Source organism: Zootermopsis nevadensis, unplaced genomic scaffold (genome assembly GCF_977971745.1).
Source record: "Zootermopsis nevadensis isolate Lab colony 2312 unplaced genomic scaffold, Znev_1.0 Znev_ptg000006l, whole genome shotgun sequence".
NCBI lineage: Eukaryota > Metazoa > Arthropoda > Insecta > Blattodea > Termopsidae > Zootermopsis > Zootermopsis nevadensis.
Window position 1 is genome coordinate 11,062,042 of NW_028259138.1, and position 22,584 is coordinate 11,084,625.

General features: G+C 39.2%; 1 protein-coding gene across 5 annotated transcripts; it reads right to left on the reverse strand.

Moving 5' to 3' along the window:
- Positions 1 to 3,066: 3,066 nt before the first annotated feature.
- LOC110830997 (hypoxia-inducible factor 1-alpha inhibitor) lies at positions 3,067 to 16,187 on the reverse strand. 5 transcript variants are annotated; one of them, XM_087343683.1, is made up of 8 exons: positions 16,084 to 16,187; positions 15,235 to 15,375; positions 14,803 to 15,062; positions 14,104 to 14,252; positions 12,743 to 12,888; positions 12,422 to 12,592; positions 11,101 to 11,274; positions 3,067 to 5,119 (listed from the first exon to the last, which is right to left on the reverse strand). In XM_087343683.1, exons 2-7 carry the CDS (start codon positions 15,349 to 15,351, stop codon positions 11,119 to 11,121), a joined length of 999 nt encoding a protein of 332 aa, XP_087199809.1. In that variant the 5' UTR covers positions 15,352 to 15,375; positions 16,084 to 16,187; the 3' UTR covers positions 3,067 to 5,119; positions 11,101 to 11,118. The 5 variants fall into 5 exon arrangements, with proteins under 5 accessions (XP_087199809.1, XP_021922177.1, XP_021922179.1 ...); XM_022066485.2 differs by having other exon boundaries at positions 3,067 to 11,274; XM_022066487.2 differs by having other exon boundaries at positions 3,067 to 11,274; positions 15,235 to 15,372; positions 16,084 to 16,166.
- Positions 16,188 to 22,584: the final 6,397 nt, after the last annotated feature.

Sequence of the window (22,584 nt, forward strand, 5' to 3'; positions counted from 1 at the left end):
AATTTGGTTTTGTGCGCTTTTCAGAAAGTTACCAGCATTTTTTGAATTTTCGAAAATTTTGAAAAAATTTTCACCAGTCACCCGAAGGAATGCATGCCAGCCTCGGTGAATGCTACAGCCCGTCTCAGCCGGACTCGGCCTCTATCTCACGCTCTTGCTGACTGCCTCGTTGTGTTCATCAATCGGCCTCTGCAGGACTCGGTGTGTGGCCGACTGTCTCTGCCCGTCTCGATCTCTGCCTTACGAGGTGTCTGTTGCACGTGGGCTTCTCAGAGACTGCACGTCAGAGGCCGTGTGTGGCAACGAATGTGTTCGTCAGAGACCGTAGATAAGAGACCTTCCGATAGAGACCGGTCCGTGAAGGCATCAGGTGGGGAGAATTTTGAATTTTTTTTTTGAAAATTTCGAAAATTTTCGAAAAATCAAAAAATGCTGGAAATTATCCAAAAAGCGCACAAAACACAAAATTTTTCAAAAATTTCACATTCAAATTTTTTTTCGAATTTTTCAAAATTTTTTGGTTTTGTGCGCTTTTCAGAAAGTTTCCAGCATTTTTTGATTTTTCGAAAATTTTGAAAAAATTTTCACAAGTCACCCGAAGGAATGCATGCCGGCCTTGGTGAATGCTACCGCCCGTCTCTGCCCGGCCTCTATCTCACGCTCTTGCTGACTGCCTCGTTGTGTTCATCAATCGGCCTCTGCAGGACTCGGTGTGTGGCCGACTGTCTGCCCGTCTCGATCTCTGCCTTACGAGGTGTCTGTTGCAAGTGGGCTTCTCAGAGACTGCACGTCAGAGGCCGTGTGTGGCAACGACCGTGTTCGTCAGAGACAGTAGATAAGAGACCATCCGATAGAGACCGGTCCGTGAAGGCATCAGGTGGGGAGAATTTTGAATTTTTTTTTTGAAAATTTCGAAAATTTTCGAAAAATCAAAAAATGCTGGAAATTATCCAAAAAGCGCACAAAACACAAAATTTTTGAAAAATTTCACATTCAAAATTTTTTTCGAATTTTTCAAAAATTTTTGGTTTTCTGCGCTTTTCAGAAAGTTTCCAGCATTTCTTGATTTTTCGAAAATTTTGAAAAAATTTTCACAAGTCACCCGAAGGAATGCATGCCAGCCTCGCTGAATGCTACAGCCCGTCTCAGCCGGACTCGGCCTCTATCTCACGCTCTTGCTGACTGCCTCGTTGTGTTCATCAATCGGCCTCTGCAGGACTCGGTGTGTGGCCGACTGTCTCTGCCCGTCTCGATCTCTGCCTTACGAGGTGTCTGTTGCACGTGTGCTTCTCAGAGACTGCACGTCAGAGGCCGTGTGTGGCAACGACCGTGTTCGTCAGAGACAGTAGATAAGAGACCATCCGATAGAGACCGGTCCGTGAAGGCATTAGGGGGGAGAATTTTGAATTTTTTTTGAAATTTTCGAAAAATCAAAAAATGCTGGAAATTATCCAAAAAGCGCACAAAACACAAATTTTTTGAAAAATTTCACATTTAAAATTTTTCGTATTTTTGAAAATTTTTTAAAAATCTCACCAAGAGATGCATGCCAACCTCGGCGAATGCCTCACCATGTCTCTGCCGGACTCGGCCTGGATCCTTTCCGATTGCTGACTGCGTCGGTTTCTCCACAACCGGCCTATGGATGGCTCGATGGGTGGCCGACCGTGCCCCTGCCCGTCTCGGTATCTGCCTTACGTGTTGCCACCTGCACTCGGCTTATAGAAGACGGCACGTAAGAGACCGTGTGAGGCACAAACTGCGTTCGTAAGAGACCGTGTGAGGCACAGACCGCGTTCGTAAGAGATACAGTACATCAGACACTGTCCGACGGCGATCTGTTCAGCATGGGATCAGCTGGGGTGAAGTTTGAAAGAAATTTTGAAATTTTTAGAAAATTTTCGAAAAATCAAAAAACGCTGGAAATTGTCCAAAATCGCACAAAACCAAAATTTTTTGAAGAATTCTACTTTCAAAATTTTTTTCAAAAATTTAAAAATTTATTGGTTTTGTGCGCTTTTCAGACAATTTCCAGCGTTTTTTGATTTTTCGAAAAAATTTTCAAAACTCTCACCAAGAGATGCATGCCAACCTCGGCGAATGCCTCACCCTGTTTCTGCCGGACTCGGCCTCGATTCTTTCCGATTGCTGCCAGACTCGGTCTCTACACTTCTGTGTGGGTCGAAGGCCTCCATTACAAGCCAAGTATCTCGTTCTACAGGATGATAATCATATCCTCACACTCTGACTGCTGAACATCCCAAACTTCCTTCCAGTCAGACACATGTGGTAGGCTGAGATGTTCCATGTCGTTTAGTCTCATCTGTGCTGTTCAGACTGTACACCCTCTCGTCAAGTTGAGCTAGCACAGTAAGTGGGCAACATGGCTCTTGTAGCCCACAGTCCATCATAACCACCTGTCATCACCAAACCTAAGCTGACTGAGACTAAAGAAACAACCAAAAAAACCAAACTCAATTATACCAGAAAATACAAACATCCATTCAACAGCACTACACTACAAACTAATTAAAACAGAAGACAAGTAATTGAAAAGTTTGTAAAATAAAAAACATGGCTGAAAGTATTTAAATATCGCCTTCAGCATGTTGCATGTCAGAGTCTTAGCAGTATTCTTGTTATTAGCTTAAAATCAATAATCACTGTAATGTCGCTCTCTCATCTATGCCCAGGTCTCCCAAGTGGTCCCTTTCCTTCAGGTTTTCTGACTAAAATTCTGTATTAATTTTTCATCCACAAATAAATGTGAACTATTCAAAAACCTGTTTCCTCAACCTGCAGCTTCCAGATCAACTTACTAACTAAACAATGTTGACTGAGCGGAAATGCAAAATTGAATTTCAAGTGAATGCAATTTGATAGCCTTCCATTTAAAAATATGGGACTGACGCCATTGGGTATAGTTCTAAGAGGTGGAAGTGTCGGAGAGAGAATGCCAGACACATGCCTGTAGCACTTTTATCATTTGAACTGAGGAAACTGGAATGAACAGAACAATACATATAGCACAGGAAGTAAAAAATATTCAAGGAAGATAACTTGGCATTTATGTTACAAATAATGTCTTTATTTAAGGAACCAGCAGGAATTTCAAATAAATCTTATACAAAATAATCCATGTACATAGTTACATTCTGAAGCATATGTACTTCAAATCCTTTATGTACACTATGTATCCTTGATACAAACAAATATACACAATGGATTCAAAACCCAAACTTTTAGAGATGTAGCTATAATCTTAATATAATCTAAGAAGAAAATCTTATCAAAATAAAATTTTGCAAAACATACAGAACATGATGTAAAACACATGGCCAATCGTAGTTCATAAATTAAAAAAAAACAATAATTATATTAATTACTACAATTATCACACCACACAGCAAATGACAAGTAGGAACAATTAATGTTTCGACCTTCGTTGGCCATTATGTACAAAACAAGTAAATACTGTGATATGTCTCTCACTACAAAGTATCATATACAAAAGTAGTTACGTACGATAAGACCAGGGTTGATGGTGGTTAACAGTACCAAGTTTCCAATGACCCTTAGCCAGAACGACAACTGGCATTATTAAAATATTTACACTTCAGTATTCCACCGACATTAATGATTATTTATCTGTTAAGTTCATGCTACAACTCATTCTAAGAATTATTCAACTACAAATACCATTATAAAATAAACTCACTTTAAAATGTGTTTATGGTAACATAATAATTAAACATTACATTCGTGAACACTCCAGAATTTGAAGTTGGCAAATATGGATGTGAAACCTGCATTTCCCCGCACTATTACACATTACATGGTCAAAGCACCATACCATGGGAAGCAGAACGTAAGACAATGCACATTCCTAACATCTGCACTAAATGGTGGTCAGAGGTCAGCTTCAGGGCTTTGTCATTACGGCAGGAAACATTTTGGACGTGGCGATAAAAGGGAATATCCTGGAAATCCCTCACAGAAATCGAAACCCAGCAGTCCGACTGTCAATTTACTGATAAAGCTACTTAGCCAATAGGTATTACATCTTAAAAACTTTACAATTACCAATATTTAAAAAATAGCTTAGCTACAGTAACCACCTAATTGATCCATGTCGTTTGATTACTTTGCACTGTGGCATGATTTGCAGAAATGTTTGGAATACTTAGTGATTATATTTTAGAAAATCTTACCATCAAGGCGATAAACAAAAGACAAAGCTGTAAAGATATGTGATATATAAACAAAATACTCCTTTTACCTTTGCCATACGTCTGTCTGTATACGACATTTCAAGAACAGCTGAATAAATTTTCATAGAGTATCATGAGAAGTTTTACTAAAATATGTGAACATACTTCATTGGTGGTTAAAATCAGACATGAAGATCTCCAAACATTTCTAAAACAATAACGTCCAAATTTTTCTCAACAAAATTACTGGCTACTCAATTATCATGTTTACTCCCCTGGACAGCCCACCCACATAATGGACATTTACAAAGGCCGTATTTTGGTAAACATGACAAATGTTACACTATGTGTACATTTCCTGTCTTTATTTTAGTCTGCTTAAATTTTATTCCATATTCTTTTGTTAATCGTACTGCCGGCAGAAATATCAAACTCCACAGACGAAGCAGTGAACTGTGATCCCCTTCTTCCGACGTGATTTTCATCGCTTTTGTTCTCCCATAATAATTTTGACAACACACTTTCCTCTCATCAGTGCACCCTAATATTTTACTTCAGACGTAAGAAACATTCGGGCTTGAATCGAAGAGAGGCTACATGATGGGAATCAGCAGCAGCTGGTGAAAAGTGCTCTCAGAGGCTACAACCAGTTGCGGTAGACAGGGTAGCCCAAGGTATTTCCTTTATCTACTTTTCTCTATATAAAGGTACTATTCCACCTGAGATGGGCATGTAAAGTAAAACGCGCCAAAAATGGGCTACTTACAAATGACCCTCATTCAGCCACACGGCATTTTTCCACGATTACTACCAGCTCTTCACTGTCCGCCATTGCAACACCAAATATACATTTCTTGATATCTAAAAAACTTAGGCTTAGTCCCAGCAGCTCCTAGGCTGCCATGCCCCTGGACAAAAGTAAGATAAAGTGACTGGAATAAAAAATATTTAAAATCCAACTTTAAATATAATAATCTGCTTACAGAACTTAACATTTAACATCCATGCAATGCAACTTACATGTGATCCAGCTGCCATGCATATGCTACTGTCTGGTAAATCCTTTTCATGGTAATTTAATACTGAAGTCAAGTTCACAGATGCAAAACTACCCTAATATAAGATGGCTATTTTCTGGAATGCTCCATAACGTAGTCTGGTAGAAGTTTACTGACATGTCAGAGGTACCAAGCACCTCTGAAACATCAGTAAACTCATATGCCAGAGTACGAGGCTCAACAACTAAGAAGACAGCCATCTTCATACTTGCTGCTGTAAAAACCTGAAATCTCACCAAGCATAACTTATATCACATAAACAAACAAACAAACAAACAAACAAGAAGACTGGGGAAATCCACTCCTATGACAGTACTCAATTTCATTTACATGTGCCATTTAGGTGTATGCACTACAGACAGCAGGTCTGGCAACACGCAAGTTTAACAGAGATCGTTACTATATTAGCGAAGTTCTTCGTACCATTGTTTATTATGGTCAAATATTACATCTGGTTAAAATATGACTCAAGCCACTGGCACGACCAATAACCGATTAATTGGTGAGTAACTGCACAAAATTGTATTATGTCAGTTTTTAAATGACAGGCAATTTAATAACAGCAGGATTAAAGATTAAAATATACCAAAATATCTTGAGTTCATTTTCAATTCCAAGTACAGTATTTATAATTCTATAACCAAGAAAATTTCCTGAACTAGCTACTAACTGCACTGCAGATGTGGGGACGACAACAGTTTTCAAGGCAAATTTTGCACTCTGCTGACAGGATGCTGTTTTTGAAAATAATGTTGTAATTCAACAGAACATTTTCAAAGAGCCATACTTTGAACAGGCTCACAAAATTGCAATGGTTGGTGAGATCATTACTCTATACCTATATGTTTCAACATGTCGGCAAAACAGAAACAACGTCAAAGGAAAATACATCCTGATACAAACGAAGTCCTGATTTTTAGTAAAAGATTATATGCACATTTTTCAGTAGAAAGACGGCAATCCACCACCTCGCATTAAAAAACCACAAGACTGCTGTCTGACAGATTTTTGACAAAAGACGCCAACTATGTTAAAAAACACCATCATAAAAGTTTTTTTCTCTTATGGTTTATCAGGAAACAAAATGGGAAAGTTATATGAAACACTTATGTATAATAGTCCACATTTTATTTTTAACATGCTCCAACAAACAAGACATATGAAACAAAACTATACACATCACGAAAGAATATATATGCTAATATAAACTGCACATACTGAACGAGAGCCTGTATATTGAAAGTCAGTCACTTCCAGTCACATCCATTGGGAATATTAACGGGTGAGTGGATACCAGCAAATTATATAAAAAAATTTGTCTTTCAAACTCAGATCACATAAGAACAGCCAAATTATATCTGGGCTTATAACTTTCAGTTCTAAATTATGTATTAGCAATTTAATTACAGCAATCCCTTTCCATCCATACATTATTACTGATTTCAAGCATTCGTAGTTTTACATCTGCATCCAGTTTCTGGAACCACGGTATTTGCTTTTATGTATTAATTGTTCTAACCTGCGTACACAGAAAAAAATTGGTACTCCCACGCCATAAAATCCATATTTGAAGATTTCTGTCTTCTGGGTTGTTGCGTTGTGTAGTCTGGTCGATGTTAACCAACTTTGCCGAGGTCATACTACCTCCCTCATCAGAGCAATGAATCGATGACGGAGGCAGTATGACCTCTGAAACGTTGCTTAACATCGACCAAACTACACAGCGCAACAACCCAGAAGACAGAAATCTTCGTACTCACCGCTGTGAAAACCTCAAATCTTACAAATCCATATTTACTTGCAGCAGGGCTAAAATGGCATACAAACTAGTTTTCTAATTTCCAGATTATCACTGCAGTGTTTATTTTTCTTAGTAGCACTTTTTATATGTTTTATGTCTAATGTGCTTAGTATTTAGCGCACAAACAGCCAACTTACCTAGGCTTTGATGACTGTTAACAGTGGCTGCTGTTCCCCTAACTCTCGATTCTCCAAAAGGCTTTGGTCTTTCCTACTGCAGTTTTACCAACTCCCATATGTGGTGAGGGATTGCTGCATTTGGTAACTCAATTTTCTACATTAATTGACAGACTGTTATTAAAAATTTTAAAAAAGGAAGGTTCAGTGTGGTTTTATAAAATATGACATTGTTTCTATGCACAGTCCTTTATAACATTACACTGATTTATAAATTGTATGATTTAATAGACAGATTAATGGACTGAATTAATGTTTTGCCACTGATGACGACCTCATGAGGTTGAAATACGTTTGGCACAAAGTGTTTTTTAAAGCGTAAACAGTTTTGTTTGTATGCATAATTTCCTAACTTTGATTGCTTATGCCTGTCTTACAATAGTAGATGTTACAGAAAAACAAATTGAATTTACTTTTTTTGAATTAAACCCTCCCATCAGCAAAGTACATGGGAATTTAAATTTTGTACAATAAAAGTTGAGGATTTAATTGTATTCTCAGCACTGTCTGGAATAAATTATATTCTAATCATTTGTGCTTTCTCTTTATTATTCTGAGTGTAATTCTGAAGGTTTGTGGTCAATGGTTTAGTACTGTCATAGGAGTAGTTCATTGCACACTGCATATTTCAGAGGCTGGGAGGAAAATTACGCTATTACAGATACCCTGACAGGGACAAGCAGCATCTGAAATGCTATATATTATCTCCTTTTCTATCCACATAATGACTAATTACCAATGCTCACAGAAAATATCTGCATGGTTAATCATTTACTTACGAGGGACAGGAAATTATGCATTTCTTTGAATAATTTACATATTCAACAAAGGCACAAAGTAATTGATAAAAATCATTTTTCAAAAATTCATCGTACAATGAAATTTCTATTGCTGGGAAAAAAAGAGTATAGGCCATGCTACCTTTCAGAACCAGAGATGTACTATTTTGGATTATACTGAATTTTAAAATAGGATAAGAATTGGGGTGTAGTTAAAACATTCAGTCTTTTATCAATTACAAGGTTTTCTTTTTCATTTTTCTGATAAAACTTGCCACCTTCAAATAATATATTATGACTTTCTTGTACTGAAACTGGTATATCTGATATACTTTTATCATATACAAGCACAACTCACATACTTATTTAAATACCTTCATATACATACGACTAGGATTTCTACTCACCACCTGACTCAAATGCATGTTTCTATAATACACAGTACAACTATGATGAGGATCATCTGTGCATGACATACTTCAGAAAACATCAACATGTTTGTTGTATACTGAATTCAAACAAGATAGTGAAACTTGGAACTTGAAATGACAACCATACCAGAAGAAGATGGCCGTCTTCCTGAGGTGTTGCACTGTGTAGTCTGGTAAAAGTTAACCAATATTTCATAGGTGCTTTCTGCCTCCATCATCTGGATCAGTGCTCCCTAACGCGGTGCCCACTGGCGCCATGGTGCCCGCGTTGTTACGGAAAGAGGTTATACTGAATAATGAAGACCGTTCAACCATGGACATTATAAAATCAAAGCACAAATCAAGACTTACTGACGCCCATCTTGATGATTGTTTGCGAGCAGCAACATCATCCTACACTCCCAACTTTGAAAAACTGGCTGATGAAATGCAGCGCCAAACATCACACTAACTTCCCACTTGAGTAATATTAATTGTACTTATGAAACTACGTATTTTTGATTGCATGGTTTCTTGTATCATTAAACGTCGTGTTGTTTTGTGTATTATTTGGTGTCCATATCTTATTTGTCCAGAGAAAAGAAAATTTGGCTTTGTTAATTGGCTGGTGCCCGCTACGATCTCATAAACTCTCAAATGTGCCCGTAGGCACAAAATGATTGGGGACTGAGCCATGCCTCATGGCTCGAAGTGACCTATCTCCCCTCTCAACGTTCTTTGGAGCCTCTGGCTTCAAAGGCCCTGATGCGACAGCAGGGCAGGGCAGTCTGTGTGTGTGTCCGTCGGGAGTGAACGACTCAAGCAGGAAGGCTGAAGGCAGGTCTGTTTTGGGGGTCTGGTTTGACGTGTCTAGTCGTATATCCAACCAGAGACTGAGCCCTGGGAGGCTTGACTGAAAAGTGTCTTTTTGTTCTCTTTATCTCTATGTTTATATAATTTTTATTAAATATAACTTTTTGATTAATCGGGGGTTCTTTAATTTTGTTTTGGTTTTTTTGGACTTCACCGCTTTTACCATCCTCCAACCGTACCACCTCCCGGCCTGGGGTAGTTTGGCTTCAGTGACGTGTTCCGGCAGTCCCCCAAATGGGGGTTTAGGACCACTGATCTGGATGATCATTGCCTTGATGACAGAAGCAGTCAGCACCTCTGTAACGTCGGCCACCTTCATCCAGACTACGCAGTACAACAACCCAGAAAACAGCCATGCTTATACTCATCATCATGAGAACCTAAGATCTCAACCATATTTTACAAGTTTGTCTTGCATCTTGTAAGAACAACGTATCAACTGCAGAACAGTAGCATCCTCACCCAGAAATACTTTAACTTTACATCAATTACATACTCTTGTTTCTCTCTCTACATCACCGGTCCATGTACGACTTTTTCCCTCGTCATCTATGTGAGAGAATTCTTACAAGATTTTCTTTGGTAAAATAACACACATGCATAACTACACTCACCTCGCAGTTATCTAAATTATCAACTGAATTGCTCAGTAGAAAAAGAGAAAAATTCCAATTATTTCTAATATTAAAGAAAAATGGCCATTCCATTCCTACAGGTAAGCTACATTTTTTTTGAGTGAAAGAAGATAATTTCAATGTTTGATATCACTGACATTGGGCCTTCAACACTTGGCAAAGTAAAATTATACCATTTTATACTAACATTGCTCATGAATAAAAAGGCAGAGGAATGAAAACTAAACATATTTCAGCAGTTATCTTGACTCATTAATTTTTTATCAAGTCTTGAAGTTGTAAAGGTTTTTTTATGGACACCCTGTATTATCAAGTTAAAATTCATACCACTTGAGTTTCCAAATCATTCTCCCCGAAGCACTATATTCACAGATGTTACAATGGTGTCCGAACTAAAGGAATTCCTCATGCCGACTTCTGAAGGAGAGGGACCCGATGATTTCCACGAGAAGTGACGGACATCTTAAATTGCAAGTTTCTAAAGAGCATCTAACCATACTCCAATTGATTTTTCTTTTTGGGGTACATCAATGATACTGTGTACATGCTAAAAATGGCTACCGCTTTGGTGTTGTTGGTTTTGAACCTGCGGGTTCTTCTACCACGGAGTTGGTTAGTTTCCAAAGTAAGGAAAATTGGAAATATTCCCTTCTTGTACTCAACAATTCAATTATTATGAATTAAAATGTCTGCATAAAACCACAACAAACATAACTGCTGTAACATATCTGATTACATTTTAATTGCTTACTAAGGATTTGTTTAAAAAGTGTCTTCTTTAAATTACCAACATTAAATACTATCCGTAAAATTGGATCACTCTCAACGTGACTGCAAAATACCTTAGTAAACAGTTCTTCACCAAACCAGTTCCTTGCTCTCAGCTGCATTACGCTACAAGTGGTCGCTACTTTACGCAACCTGACGAATGACGTGCTAACAATTTGTGATGGGGAAACATGCCAAAGCTTTCACACAGAATTGTACAAAAATATCTATTTCAAACACATTTAAGAAGTAATTGGCTGGAAATTCAACTGCAAATAATTAAAACTACATACATATATTTATATATAAACTTTATCCAAGTGCCTCTGGACAACTGAAACAGGGCTTAATAACAGCGTAATTATGCAAAAGATCGTATGGTACACTACCTTCATTTCATTCCTAGTTCAGTCTGTATAGCGTCCCAGCACCAATGCCCTCAGAAGCGGACCGACTTCGTGTGGGTCCTGCAAAGCCTCCACCAACATCTTCTCCACATTTCGCATGATGGCTACCTTCTGGTGGTCTTTCAGCGGATATACAATCTGACCAGTCGGTCCGGCCTGAAAATTAAGTTCCAAATAATCACCAGTCACGCTCCACTAGATTCCCAGGACGCAAGACTCACGTATCAGTACAGACGTTTTACAGATTGGTTATCATTACGAAGAAAGACATCCTATTCTTATTTTATGTATCATTTGAACTTTCAGGTTCTGTGTAAGTTTTTTTAAACTTAATTCGTCTGTAAATCTTGATCAAACACTGGATATTAATCAGAATAGATCACCAACACAGAAATAAATGAGACAGAAAAGACTGTAAGCCTAAACCTCAAAAGATGGCATGCAGACTCAAATTAAATTATTCAAGCCAGATTGGTCGAGGGGGAGAGGTCAGACTAAGAACTGTCATTAACTACTCCAGGGTCCGGCAGAGGAATCTGATGTTTTCGGATTGGTTAAAACTGCAGGCAGACGGAGTCAGGCTTCACACGGAAGGTGGGGTCTTACTCGACACATGATGCCATTTCAGTGGCATAATTGGTACGTATTTTTTTGAAGAAAATGGACATGTGGTTACTGTTAATTCTGAACGTTACATTGTCATGTTGCGTGACTTCCTCTTGCCAGAACTTTGCATACATCGCATTAACCCCAGACGAATTTGGTTCCAACAAGATGGGGCGACTGCCCATACGTCAAGGGCTTCTATGGAGGTTCTAAGACTAATGTTTCCCGAGCACCTCATTTCTCACCGCGGAGACATACCGCGGCCGCCTCGTTCACCTGACCTTTTGCCGTGTGATTATTTTCTATGGGGTTACCTCAAAGGAAAGGTTTTCATAAACAAACCACGCACTACCCAGGAATTAAAAGATGCAGTTCGTCAGAAAGTTCAGGCGATTCCACGAGATATGGTTCAGCGTGCAATGCAGAACTTCACTAACAGACTGCAAGAATGTGTTCGCAGAAATAGTCATCATTTGGAGGACGTCATTTTTAAATTCAACAATTAACTTTCTAAATTTGTTTTTTATCGGATCATAAATGGCATCTATTTCTCTATAAGCAAAAAAATAAATTTTTGTTTTTTATCATTTCAAAAACCATCAGGTTCCCCTGCCGGACCCTGCACATCCCTCAATATCATTGACTAACATTCAGGGTCAACGGACTGAAGCACTTTCTACACCAAATTAATTATTACCTTATACCAAAAGTTAACTGATATCGTGTAACCTCCTCTCATTATTGACTCGATGTGATGCCACCAATATATTGGAATGTACAGGACATCGCCGGGTCCCACAATGGCCTCTTGTCCTCGTGCTTCTCTGAACTTGGGAAATCTTGTGTAATCTGGCCTTTCAAAGTCCACCTGCCAACCATCATACAAAACTGACCCCAAAATCCAATCAAGCGTAATCTTTTACTTAGACAAAGAGAAAATAAATGGATACATTACATTTCAGAGCTGAATGGTGCGTACTGCAATCTACAAACAAAAAATTCCGAAACACTCACTGACCTGACTCTGTCGATCATGTGGGTGGTACACGGGATGCGGATAAAAGCATTCGAACTGTTCCGGAGGGAACAGAATACACCGCTTGAACCCTCTTACTTCCGCAAAGAAGTTCTGCTGCTCGTCATAATGACAGGGAGTCACATTGCCTAGATCACGTAAACAAGTATCAAAATGTATTTTCGGCACTTGTCGGTTATCGGGACACAAAACGGGAGAGTCGAATATCTGGACTTGGACTGGACGGAAAACTGCGCACGCGTATCAGTATACCCGTATACTCGGTTGTTATCTGTTAGTTCAGTTATTTATTGCTGTTCGGTAAAGTAAAGTTTGTCCCACTCTACGCCATGTAGGCGTTTGGGGTGAGAGGAGGTATAGCTCCTCCCTTCCTTGACCTCGGCACTAGATGGGGGTGAGTGGTCAGCATCACGCCCCGGCCGGCTTTACCCCCGGGAAAGGACCCCGGTACCCATTTTAGAGGAGGCTGGGTGGGCCCCAGAGCCGGTCTGGACGCAGAGGCTAGAGGAAAAATCCTCTGCCCCCGTCGGGGATCGAACCCCGGTCGTCCAGCCCGTAGCTAGTCACTATACTGACTGAGCTATCCTGGCTCATATTGCTGTTCGGTACCACGTTTAAAAATTTGGGATTTACCTAACAGTGAGGAAGATTCTGGATTCATATTTAGCTGAGTTCATGTGGCGGCGTACAAATGATAACGGCGATATTTTTAAAACAATTCTAAAATCTATAAAATCTATTTTGGCCTTCAGCGACAAGTTTGAACAACAATTAACATCTCATGCATATCCAAATAAAATATAATAACTTTCAAGTATATGTCATTTATCCACACACACACATTCACCTAACCTAACCTAAGGGAGTATGCACGCCTTACAATTTAAGAACCCCTGGCGTAGATCATGAAATAAACACAAAGCAGTTTATTTAGTTCTATTTGTTATTAGAATCATTTTAAAAATATCGCCGTTATCATTTGAACGCCGCCACATGAACTCAGCTAAATATGAATCCAGATATTCGACTCTCCCGTTTTGTGTCCCGATAACCCACGAGTACCAATGTTTACTTTGAGAGACTGTGATGCTTTTAATTTTGCCGAGTCTTTACTTTCAATTAGACAGTTTTGTTTAAATTTCCAGAAAAATAATAGTATAACAACTTGAACACGACCACAGAAAAAGAGGATGAGTTGAACGACACATATTTCACTGCACACAAACTGGTAAAAAAATATATAATAATAATTAAGATAGAATAAATTGTTCTTATAAATGTCAAATAATACCTCCAAAATCAAGACATTTTAAAACTGGCAATCAACATTCAGCTTTACAAACCTTCCATAGCAATGAGAAGTAAATTTGATGTTAAAGGTCCCCACGAGTGCATCTTCTGTTTCGAATTAATCCACTCCCATCGGAAGTTCAAAAAATCTTGTACAATTGCTGGTCCCACAGTATTATTCAATGCTTGTTGCAGGTACATTCTATAAGAAAATAGAAAATTACATCACCATTTCATCACTCCAAAGAGAAATGTGTAAAAAAGAAATCAAAAGGTAAAAATGTTGCCCCTGTGCCAAAAATTCACAAAGACACAATGGGCATGGAGACGAAGTTCCACACATTCCTAACCATTTCCTTCCTACCTACCTTCATCAATGCAACAAAGCTGATTAGTCAGATTAAGTCAGAAAGATGAAAAATGTTACACACCCAAAATAAGTTCTGGACTACCAACCCACTGGAAGATGAAGACTTGGATGATCATTAAAGAAACTGCTAGGCGGTCAAATGTTGTGATTGAAACGTGTAATTTATTGGCCTAATGTCAAGACCAGAACAGAATAAGATATTAATACAATGTCACAAAGCAATGTTCTAACAGATCTGGTAGACATTTCACTTTGGATAAACTGTTCTGGACTGCTTATCTACTTATTGTACACACAAGTTGTAAAGATAACCATGGACTTCAATAATTTTCAAGAAATATTACCAAAAGACAAATACTGGGGGCAATACTGTGTCACTTACCTCTCTTCTCCTCTCCTCCACTGGCGAAGTTTACGTGTAAACTCTGGTAACTTCATATCTACCCTTCTTGTTGGTGGTGTGAAATCCAGTCTGGAATCTCCTGATGTTGGTAAAATTTTCTTGTCATCAAAGTATTTAAACTTATGATTCCGTGAAAGGAAAACAGAAAAGTCTCCATTTCCCATATTCTGTTCCAAATAATCCAGGTCCCATCTCTCCGCTGATGCCACAAGTCTGGTATCTGTTATGATTACGGGCTTCTAGGATATTTAAAAGAAAACACAAAATTATTACTTCATGCCAGCAATTACAATTAAAGCACTACCACTTTTTGATAGCAACATGTGTCTTGTTAGTAACCAAGTCAACAAGTAGTAAACACTGCAGCCCAAAGTGACATCACCTGATAGCCCCTTTCACAAGTATACTTACATTATCTGCGATAAATTCATCAACCTTGGGATCCTTCACACTCAATCTTGGTATTTCGTCTAACTGAATGTCGTATTTCCTTAGCTGACTCTGATCCCACTCCTTCTTATCCGCCATGTCTGTTTCTGGACGACTGTGCTGCTGCGCAAGGAAAAACATTCGAACGTCATGACCTACGTCACGTAGACACATGATGTCATATGTCACCGGCTAAATGCAATTACAACTAAGCGACAGACAACAGCACAAAAATAAAAATATTATTTCAACAGATTTTACTGCAAAGATGAAAATTTACTTGAAAACAAAAGGCTGTCGGCTTGACGTGAACTAAGTTGGAACAGTGAACACCAGAATCCAAATGCGTTACACACACCTAAGAGAGCAGTACGAGTCACAGCACTACATTACATGATTTTGTTGCATTTCGTAATTAAGCACTGATTATATTTTTGTGCGTTCATTGCAAGAAATATATAAAATGGGTGGTTTTGTCTGTTCGTCGGAACGCGTAACCTCCGATACTACTACAGATATAGATATTAGTGGTCCACACGAAAAGTTGTTTGTAAGGTGAACTTAAGGGAGTATCAAATTTAGTCTGTTATCTTACAAACTGTCACAATCCTGCACTACTGCGATGTTGCTGACAATTTAGAAGTGAACTTCTTGTCGATTGTTGAGCACAAACACAACGCACAGCATATAAGATTACTTTTACGTTTCGGAAACCAACTTGAAAGAAATTCTTCATCGATTAGATTAGTGTAACGACTCACAAGTAATGCTGGAACAGATCGTATCGTGATTGATGCGTTACGCGATAAGTGAAGATAGTGAAACACTCACCGGCAGTGCAGACCAGCTCGGCACGTCTACCTCTCTTGTTGTGTTTATTCCAAATGCTTGCAGCCATTCGTTCCCTTACAGCCGCCATCTCCCCCCCCCCCCTTCTTTTCTGCTTCCGGCTGGTGTAGAATGGTGTACGTGGAATCAGACACGACGTGAAAAAATCCATTGGATAATTGTGATATAAGTTACATTTATCCTGACCTAATCTTAATCAATACTACCAGCAATAATCAGGAATGTCTTTCGAAATGGGTTTCATACCGATAACTGATAAGAACAAAGAAAATATACTTCTGTGAATCTGTACAGTGTATACTTTCTGTGAGTCCAGTGCATGCTTATTAAAAATCACTTCTGTAGCGTCTAAAATAGGCCTATGGGATATTGACCTCAGACGTTAAATAATTAAGAATTTGGAAAGAGACCGCAATGACCCATTTCCTAAGATAATAAGGCAGAGCGCCTAACGTCTCAGTCAAAACAGACGGTAATCAAGCAGTTTCGAACTGGGCACCCCCAGAATAAAATTATTTTTAGGGCCCCTTCAACCATGGACCCCGTAGGCAATTGCATACTTTGCTATCCTCAGGCGCCACCCCTGATTTTCGGCATTCCAATACAATGCTTCAAAATTTTGTGCCCCCATAGCAAGTTCCAGCCCCTCATATGCTGACGCCTGGGTGTCAATCTAAACTAATCTAATCTTATTTGTCAGTCTCGTCATTTATGCCCAAATACTTTGTTAATGTATTTTCTTATAAAAAAAATTATGGTCCTTTAAAGAATAGAAATTAATACAAATACATTTTGAAGAAGACTGTCTTACATGATGCACTATGTAGGGTAATCCCGGAAGATGACGACAGTAAGATCCTATTCAAACGTCACTCGTTTCCTCTTAGACTATGGTACTACATCCTAGGACATAGGCTCGTGGAAACCTCAAATCCCACAAAAATATTATTTCAGACATCATAATGTGAGGTCCTAAGCCCCAGTTTATTTAGCTCGAACGTGAATACAGCAATGTTTATATGAGCGCACACACGTGCCATCTCAACTATTGAAAGGAAAAGGTTAAGAACAATGGCGTACGTGACGTACTCTCCCTGTGAATCACAACTGGAAGTTGTTCGCTGTGAACCTCGCCTCTGACAGTGGTCGAGGAAAAGTGCCTTCAGGGATTCTGAACCGTGTCGTCTCGTAGGACTTTGCCTACGTTTCAGAGGTGATTACTGCCTCAATGTCGAGTCCATCATCGCCCTGATGATGGAGGCAGCAGGGACCTCCGAAACGTCGGTAAACTTCTACCAAGCTACACGGTGTTACAAACCAAACATGAAATTTTCTATAAAATCTCGCGCCACATCAGCGTGTAAAACCTGTCCCAGTGCCACTGTCCATCACAAACCCCCGGCTACCATGGCAGCGATCTCTGGTCTCCGTGGTGAGACACCAGCGACACAACCGTGAATAAAAACAAACTTTAATATTACGTGTCGTCTCTGACATTTCAGGTGGGTAGCGGATTGAATCCATAATTCCCCTCCAAATTCTGTCCCGCATTAAAAATTCAACGTCTTTTGAAGTCCTCTGATTTTTTTATGGAGCCTCATACGCTGTTAGACAAATGTGGTTTTGGACAACCTTATGACCCTTTCAATAACCTCCACTTTGTTGATAATAAAGATGACATCAGGCGTCCAAACAAGGACTACCATCTTGCAGGTAAGCAAATATATGCGCTTACAGTGGCCTTGCTCATTGTCCCTAAACAAGGAAAATCGAATGCAACGCCTTTCAAAGTTTCCACCATTTTCAGTGTCTACATCCTACGCAGAAACGCAAAAGATTTTGCTCGGATGCTCGAAATGAGTCCAGGAACGAAACAGAAGAGATCGCTAAGAAACGTGGAAGTACAGGGTTCGAATCTCCGCCTGGAAACCTATTATCCTGGCTGAAGTCTTATTGGCTTTCCTCGGTCCCTCCAGGCAACCACTTCCTTGCAATTCATCTAAAATCCATCAACTGTCTACCAACTTAAACAGTTGAAGAGCGTTCGTACGTAACCGAAAAATCAAATATCAATGCAGGCAGTGTTTGGCATAAGTGACACTACGTTACTATAAAATAACTCCAAACTCCGTGATACAAGTTTTGACTTCAAAGTTGATTGCTGCCACTTTCATTAGCATCTTCACAAAGGCCCGTCGTTGAGTCATTAACGTCCAAGGTCCTTTATGACATTTCGAGATACACTGGTTTTAACAGCATTGTAGTGTTTTAGAGGGAGGGTGGAGGGGTAAATGCAAGAAACATGGAACACACAGTGTTGCCAAACGTGCCATTGTGGAACGTTGGTTTCCATTGAACGCGATTTCTTAACAATACGCAAGGAACAGACATGACTTCGCAACAACGCATTTCGTCTGCTGATGCTGTTTCTAAACACTCTAAGCTCCTACAGCTTATCAGCAGAATACGGACACGCTAATTGTTCAGTCACACATCAGAAGTCGACTCTGCCTCCAGCTCTGTTGACAGACGCTAATCCAACAGTCAACATTGGGTTGGTGGGTTATTCTTTGTAGGCCGTCCGAGATTGTTTATTCAGCATGAAGACGTGTCAGGTACAGAGGTGACTAAGACTCGATGACCGTTTTTATTGAAAGTGTTACCTAAAACAAAATTTCGTTTCACATCTATTTCTACCAACATTATTCTTCTACAATATAACAGGCCTGACTCTTCTAAAACTACAGTTGTACTCCCCCTCCCCCCACCCCCACGACTTGTAGTTATTTATTATTAATTTAATTTTCCCATTATTATCTAATTTTGTTGAGATATTTGCTTATTTTAATTGGAAATATTAGTAAAATTTATCATTCTCTAACAAGCTAAATATTTTGCCACACGGTTCTAACCTCAATGTCTTCACTTCTCCACATTTTACTATAAAATGTTATTAAACCCGGGAACAGTTTCACAACCATGAGCATTACGCATTGAAACCACGTAATATCAGAGAATTCATTTCTAAACAAAACATTTGAATGTGAGATTCGAGGTTTTCACAGCAGTAAGTATTTAGATTTCTGTCTTCTGGGTTGTTGCGCGGTGTAGTACGGCAGATGTTTACCAACGTTGGTAAACATCTGACATACTATACGGCGCAACAACCCAGAAGACACATATCTTCAAAACATTTGAAGTGAACTAGGATTGAAGTTTTGGGGTTCCATAAAAAAAACACATTTCTAGATCAGTTTCTAAATAACCGGGTACGAAAGCAGCAAGCGGTGGATATATAGATCCTCTTTCATAAGTGCGTCCACCAAGCGGCCTCGTTCGGAACTAGGTACGTACTTTTTTACCTGTGCCAACAGAATTTAATTCTCATAACCTCAGTACAGTCACAAACTTTTGAGCAGACTGTATAGGCAGTGAAGAGGCAAGTGTTATATTCAGTAATTCCTTTTAATTTCTGTTTAAAATAAGGGACTTGTTTAAATCGGCGAGGAGCTTTAAGCGAAGAAACTGCTTATAAACTTCTTAACCGACTGACCTATTTTCACCCTGTAAACTTTAATTAGGCCTACAAAGTACATCTGGGTTATAATTTACATTATCTAAATAAGACATTAACAACGTAAGATTTGTACGACTGGAAGTCCGAGGAATATAAAAGTAGGCTTTATGATTTCGACCTGGTAAATCCTTGTTTACAGAAGTTAAAACGTTCTATTTTAGCTTCAAAACAGGGCAGCCTACCGGTTAACTGGACCCAATACGGACAGAAGTGGAATCGCCCGAGATCAATAGCACATTTCAATTAAATCCGTCGAACTGTTTCGGACATAAAATATGCGGATGGACAGACACGACTTTCAAATTATGCATCATTACAAGCACGCGTCACGACGTACGCCTTAAACGTGGCCAAATACTTTTTCAAAGGATCACAGGTACTTCAATTCGGTTCTGAAATATTCCGTACATTTGATAGGAGATACGGACGGACAGACATGTTCTTATGATAAAAAATATCTGGCCCATTAAAAAAAAGGCATTCTTGGTACTGCATTTACGTAATTTCATCTGACTTTTATCCAATCGCAGAACACAACACAAAAAAACCTGGCTACTTACAAAAGCTGTCTCATTCTTCTGGACTTCTTAGTCTATATGGGGGCCTTGCTGATCAGGGCGTACGCTCCGGGCCTGCACGTTACATGGGTCTAGGAAAAACCTCCACTGTTGCTTACCCAACGTGACCTACAGCGGAAAGAGCATTTTTAAATTAGGTTTAACGTATTTGTAGCGCACGTCGCACAGGACTGAAAGACATAATATAAAATCAAGTCCTTTGTTTACTTCACAATTTACGTCAATTTACAGATCCTGTTTACCCATTCCTCCCGCTGTAACATTATTTACAGATGACCTTGAAGTTTTGCCAGACTGCGCTTAAAGCTCGTTAACCGTGTATTTATCTTAACTTTTGATTTAGAAAATTATGCTTGATTTTACGTACAGCGGCAGTGATAATTGGAGAGCTTAAAAATTTATTTAGAGAACTAAGTTCTTGGGCAGCCAAACAATTGGAGTCTTAATGAAATAAAGACAGACCGCTCCACAAAGAATTTAACGCGAACGTGCTAACGGTGGCTTTTTTAACTTTGCTATTGAACATAACTCCGAAATCAAAACTGCTAAAATTCCTAACTTCATTTTTATGGTTTCTCCACGCGTTTTATATATATATATATATAAATTAATTTACAAGTATTCCCTTCATTTAGTAGGCTTAAAAATACTGTAACATTGCTGAATACACGAAGGTACTAAGCTATCTGTACAGAAGTGGGGAATATGTTCGATATTTATGATGAGAGTGCGTACATAACGCATTATTCCTCTAATATCTTGCAACCATAACATTTTTAAAGTACATATAGTACGGTTCTGTGGCTCATCGTATCCTACTCAAAATTTCAACAAAATATGACAGACGATTCACGAGTTTAAAAGTGCAATTTTCCTTATCTGAAACTTCTACCACACTTTGTAGGATTTGAGGTTTTCACGGAAGAGTCCGGAGATGGCCGTCTTCTGGGTTGTTGCGCCGTGTAATCCGGTAATTTACCGTTTCAGAGGTCCTTACTCAACGCCCTGATGATGGTGGCAGCAAGGACCTCTGAAACATAGGTAAACTTCTACCAGACTACACTGTGCTACAGCCCAATACAAAATCATATATTTTTTTAAATTCATTTGGCTCCCACTGCAGTTCAGGCCCCAAGTTATAATGTAAGTGATGTTTGTTAGTCACCATCTTCATTTACAAAATCATCGTATCGTAATGAACAGAAGTGAAATCTCATTAATATGTGCATACCTACTGTGATTCGTGATGGACAGGTAGAGCCCACGGTGATAAATGCTATTGCCGTACACTGCCAGAGCAGACGACACAAACTATGCTGAAACAATCGAGATATTTCACACCTGGGAAGACAGGAACATTTTGGGTATCACTGCAGGTCAGAGATCGGAGAATCAGTGACAATGCTACACGTATGCAGATGAATGTGCTATGAGTGTAACTTGGATGTCAGGTCCAAGCTGCCTTAAGCTGATGACAGCAAGGCTGAAATGAATATAAATGCAAATAAGATTGAATTGTTGGGACGCCACGGAGAAACCGGGGAAGCCGCCGGAGGAAAACTCCGTGTTGCCTAGACCACGGCCTTGCCCAACACAAGTTAAAAATTCGGGCACCGCCGGGAATCGAACCCGAGACCCCAGGATTACAAGGCCAGCGTTCTAACCGCTAGACCACCGTGGCAGTTGTTAATGCCTCTGAATTTACTTTACAAGATTAACGTCTCAGACTGCTGCACCTTTTCTAGCTTGGGACTTCATGAAGTGTACAGACCAACATGTTGGATAAACATTTTGTGGTTTTGTTACGGACTGTACACATAATAACGGAATTTTGACTGCAGCGTAACATCACATGACACTCCAGTATGGTTATGACGACGACATTTAGCATTGAACATCGTTGGTTACTTAAGATTGAAAACAAATAAATAAATAAAGTGCTGTCTGGTGGCACATGTTCAAAATACTGTATCTGTAACTCAGCTCTCAAATCACGTCAAATATGTTAACTTTACAAAACAATTCAAAAAAAATTCTCAAGTGTCTCATGCTAATTAACCCCTTAACCATGCATAAAAAAATACAAAGTCCTTGTTTGAGATGGTTTTTCCCATTGCAAGAATAATTTTCACCACTTCACCAGGAAAAATACCTGGAATGGAACTATGCAACCTAAAACCAAAATCTGTATTCAATACAGACATATTTTGGTCTTTAAACATTCAAATAAAGGGAATACTATACACAGGTGGTCTAGCGGTCAGAACGCTGGCCTTGTAATCCTGGGGTATCGGGTTCGATTTCCGACGGTGCCCGAATTTATAACTT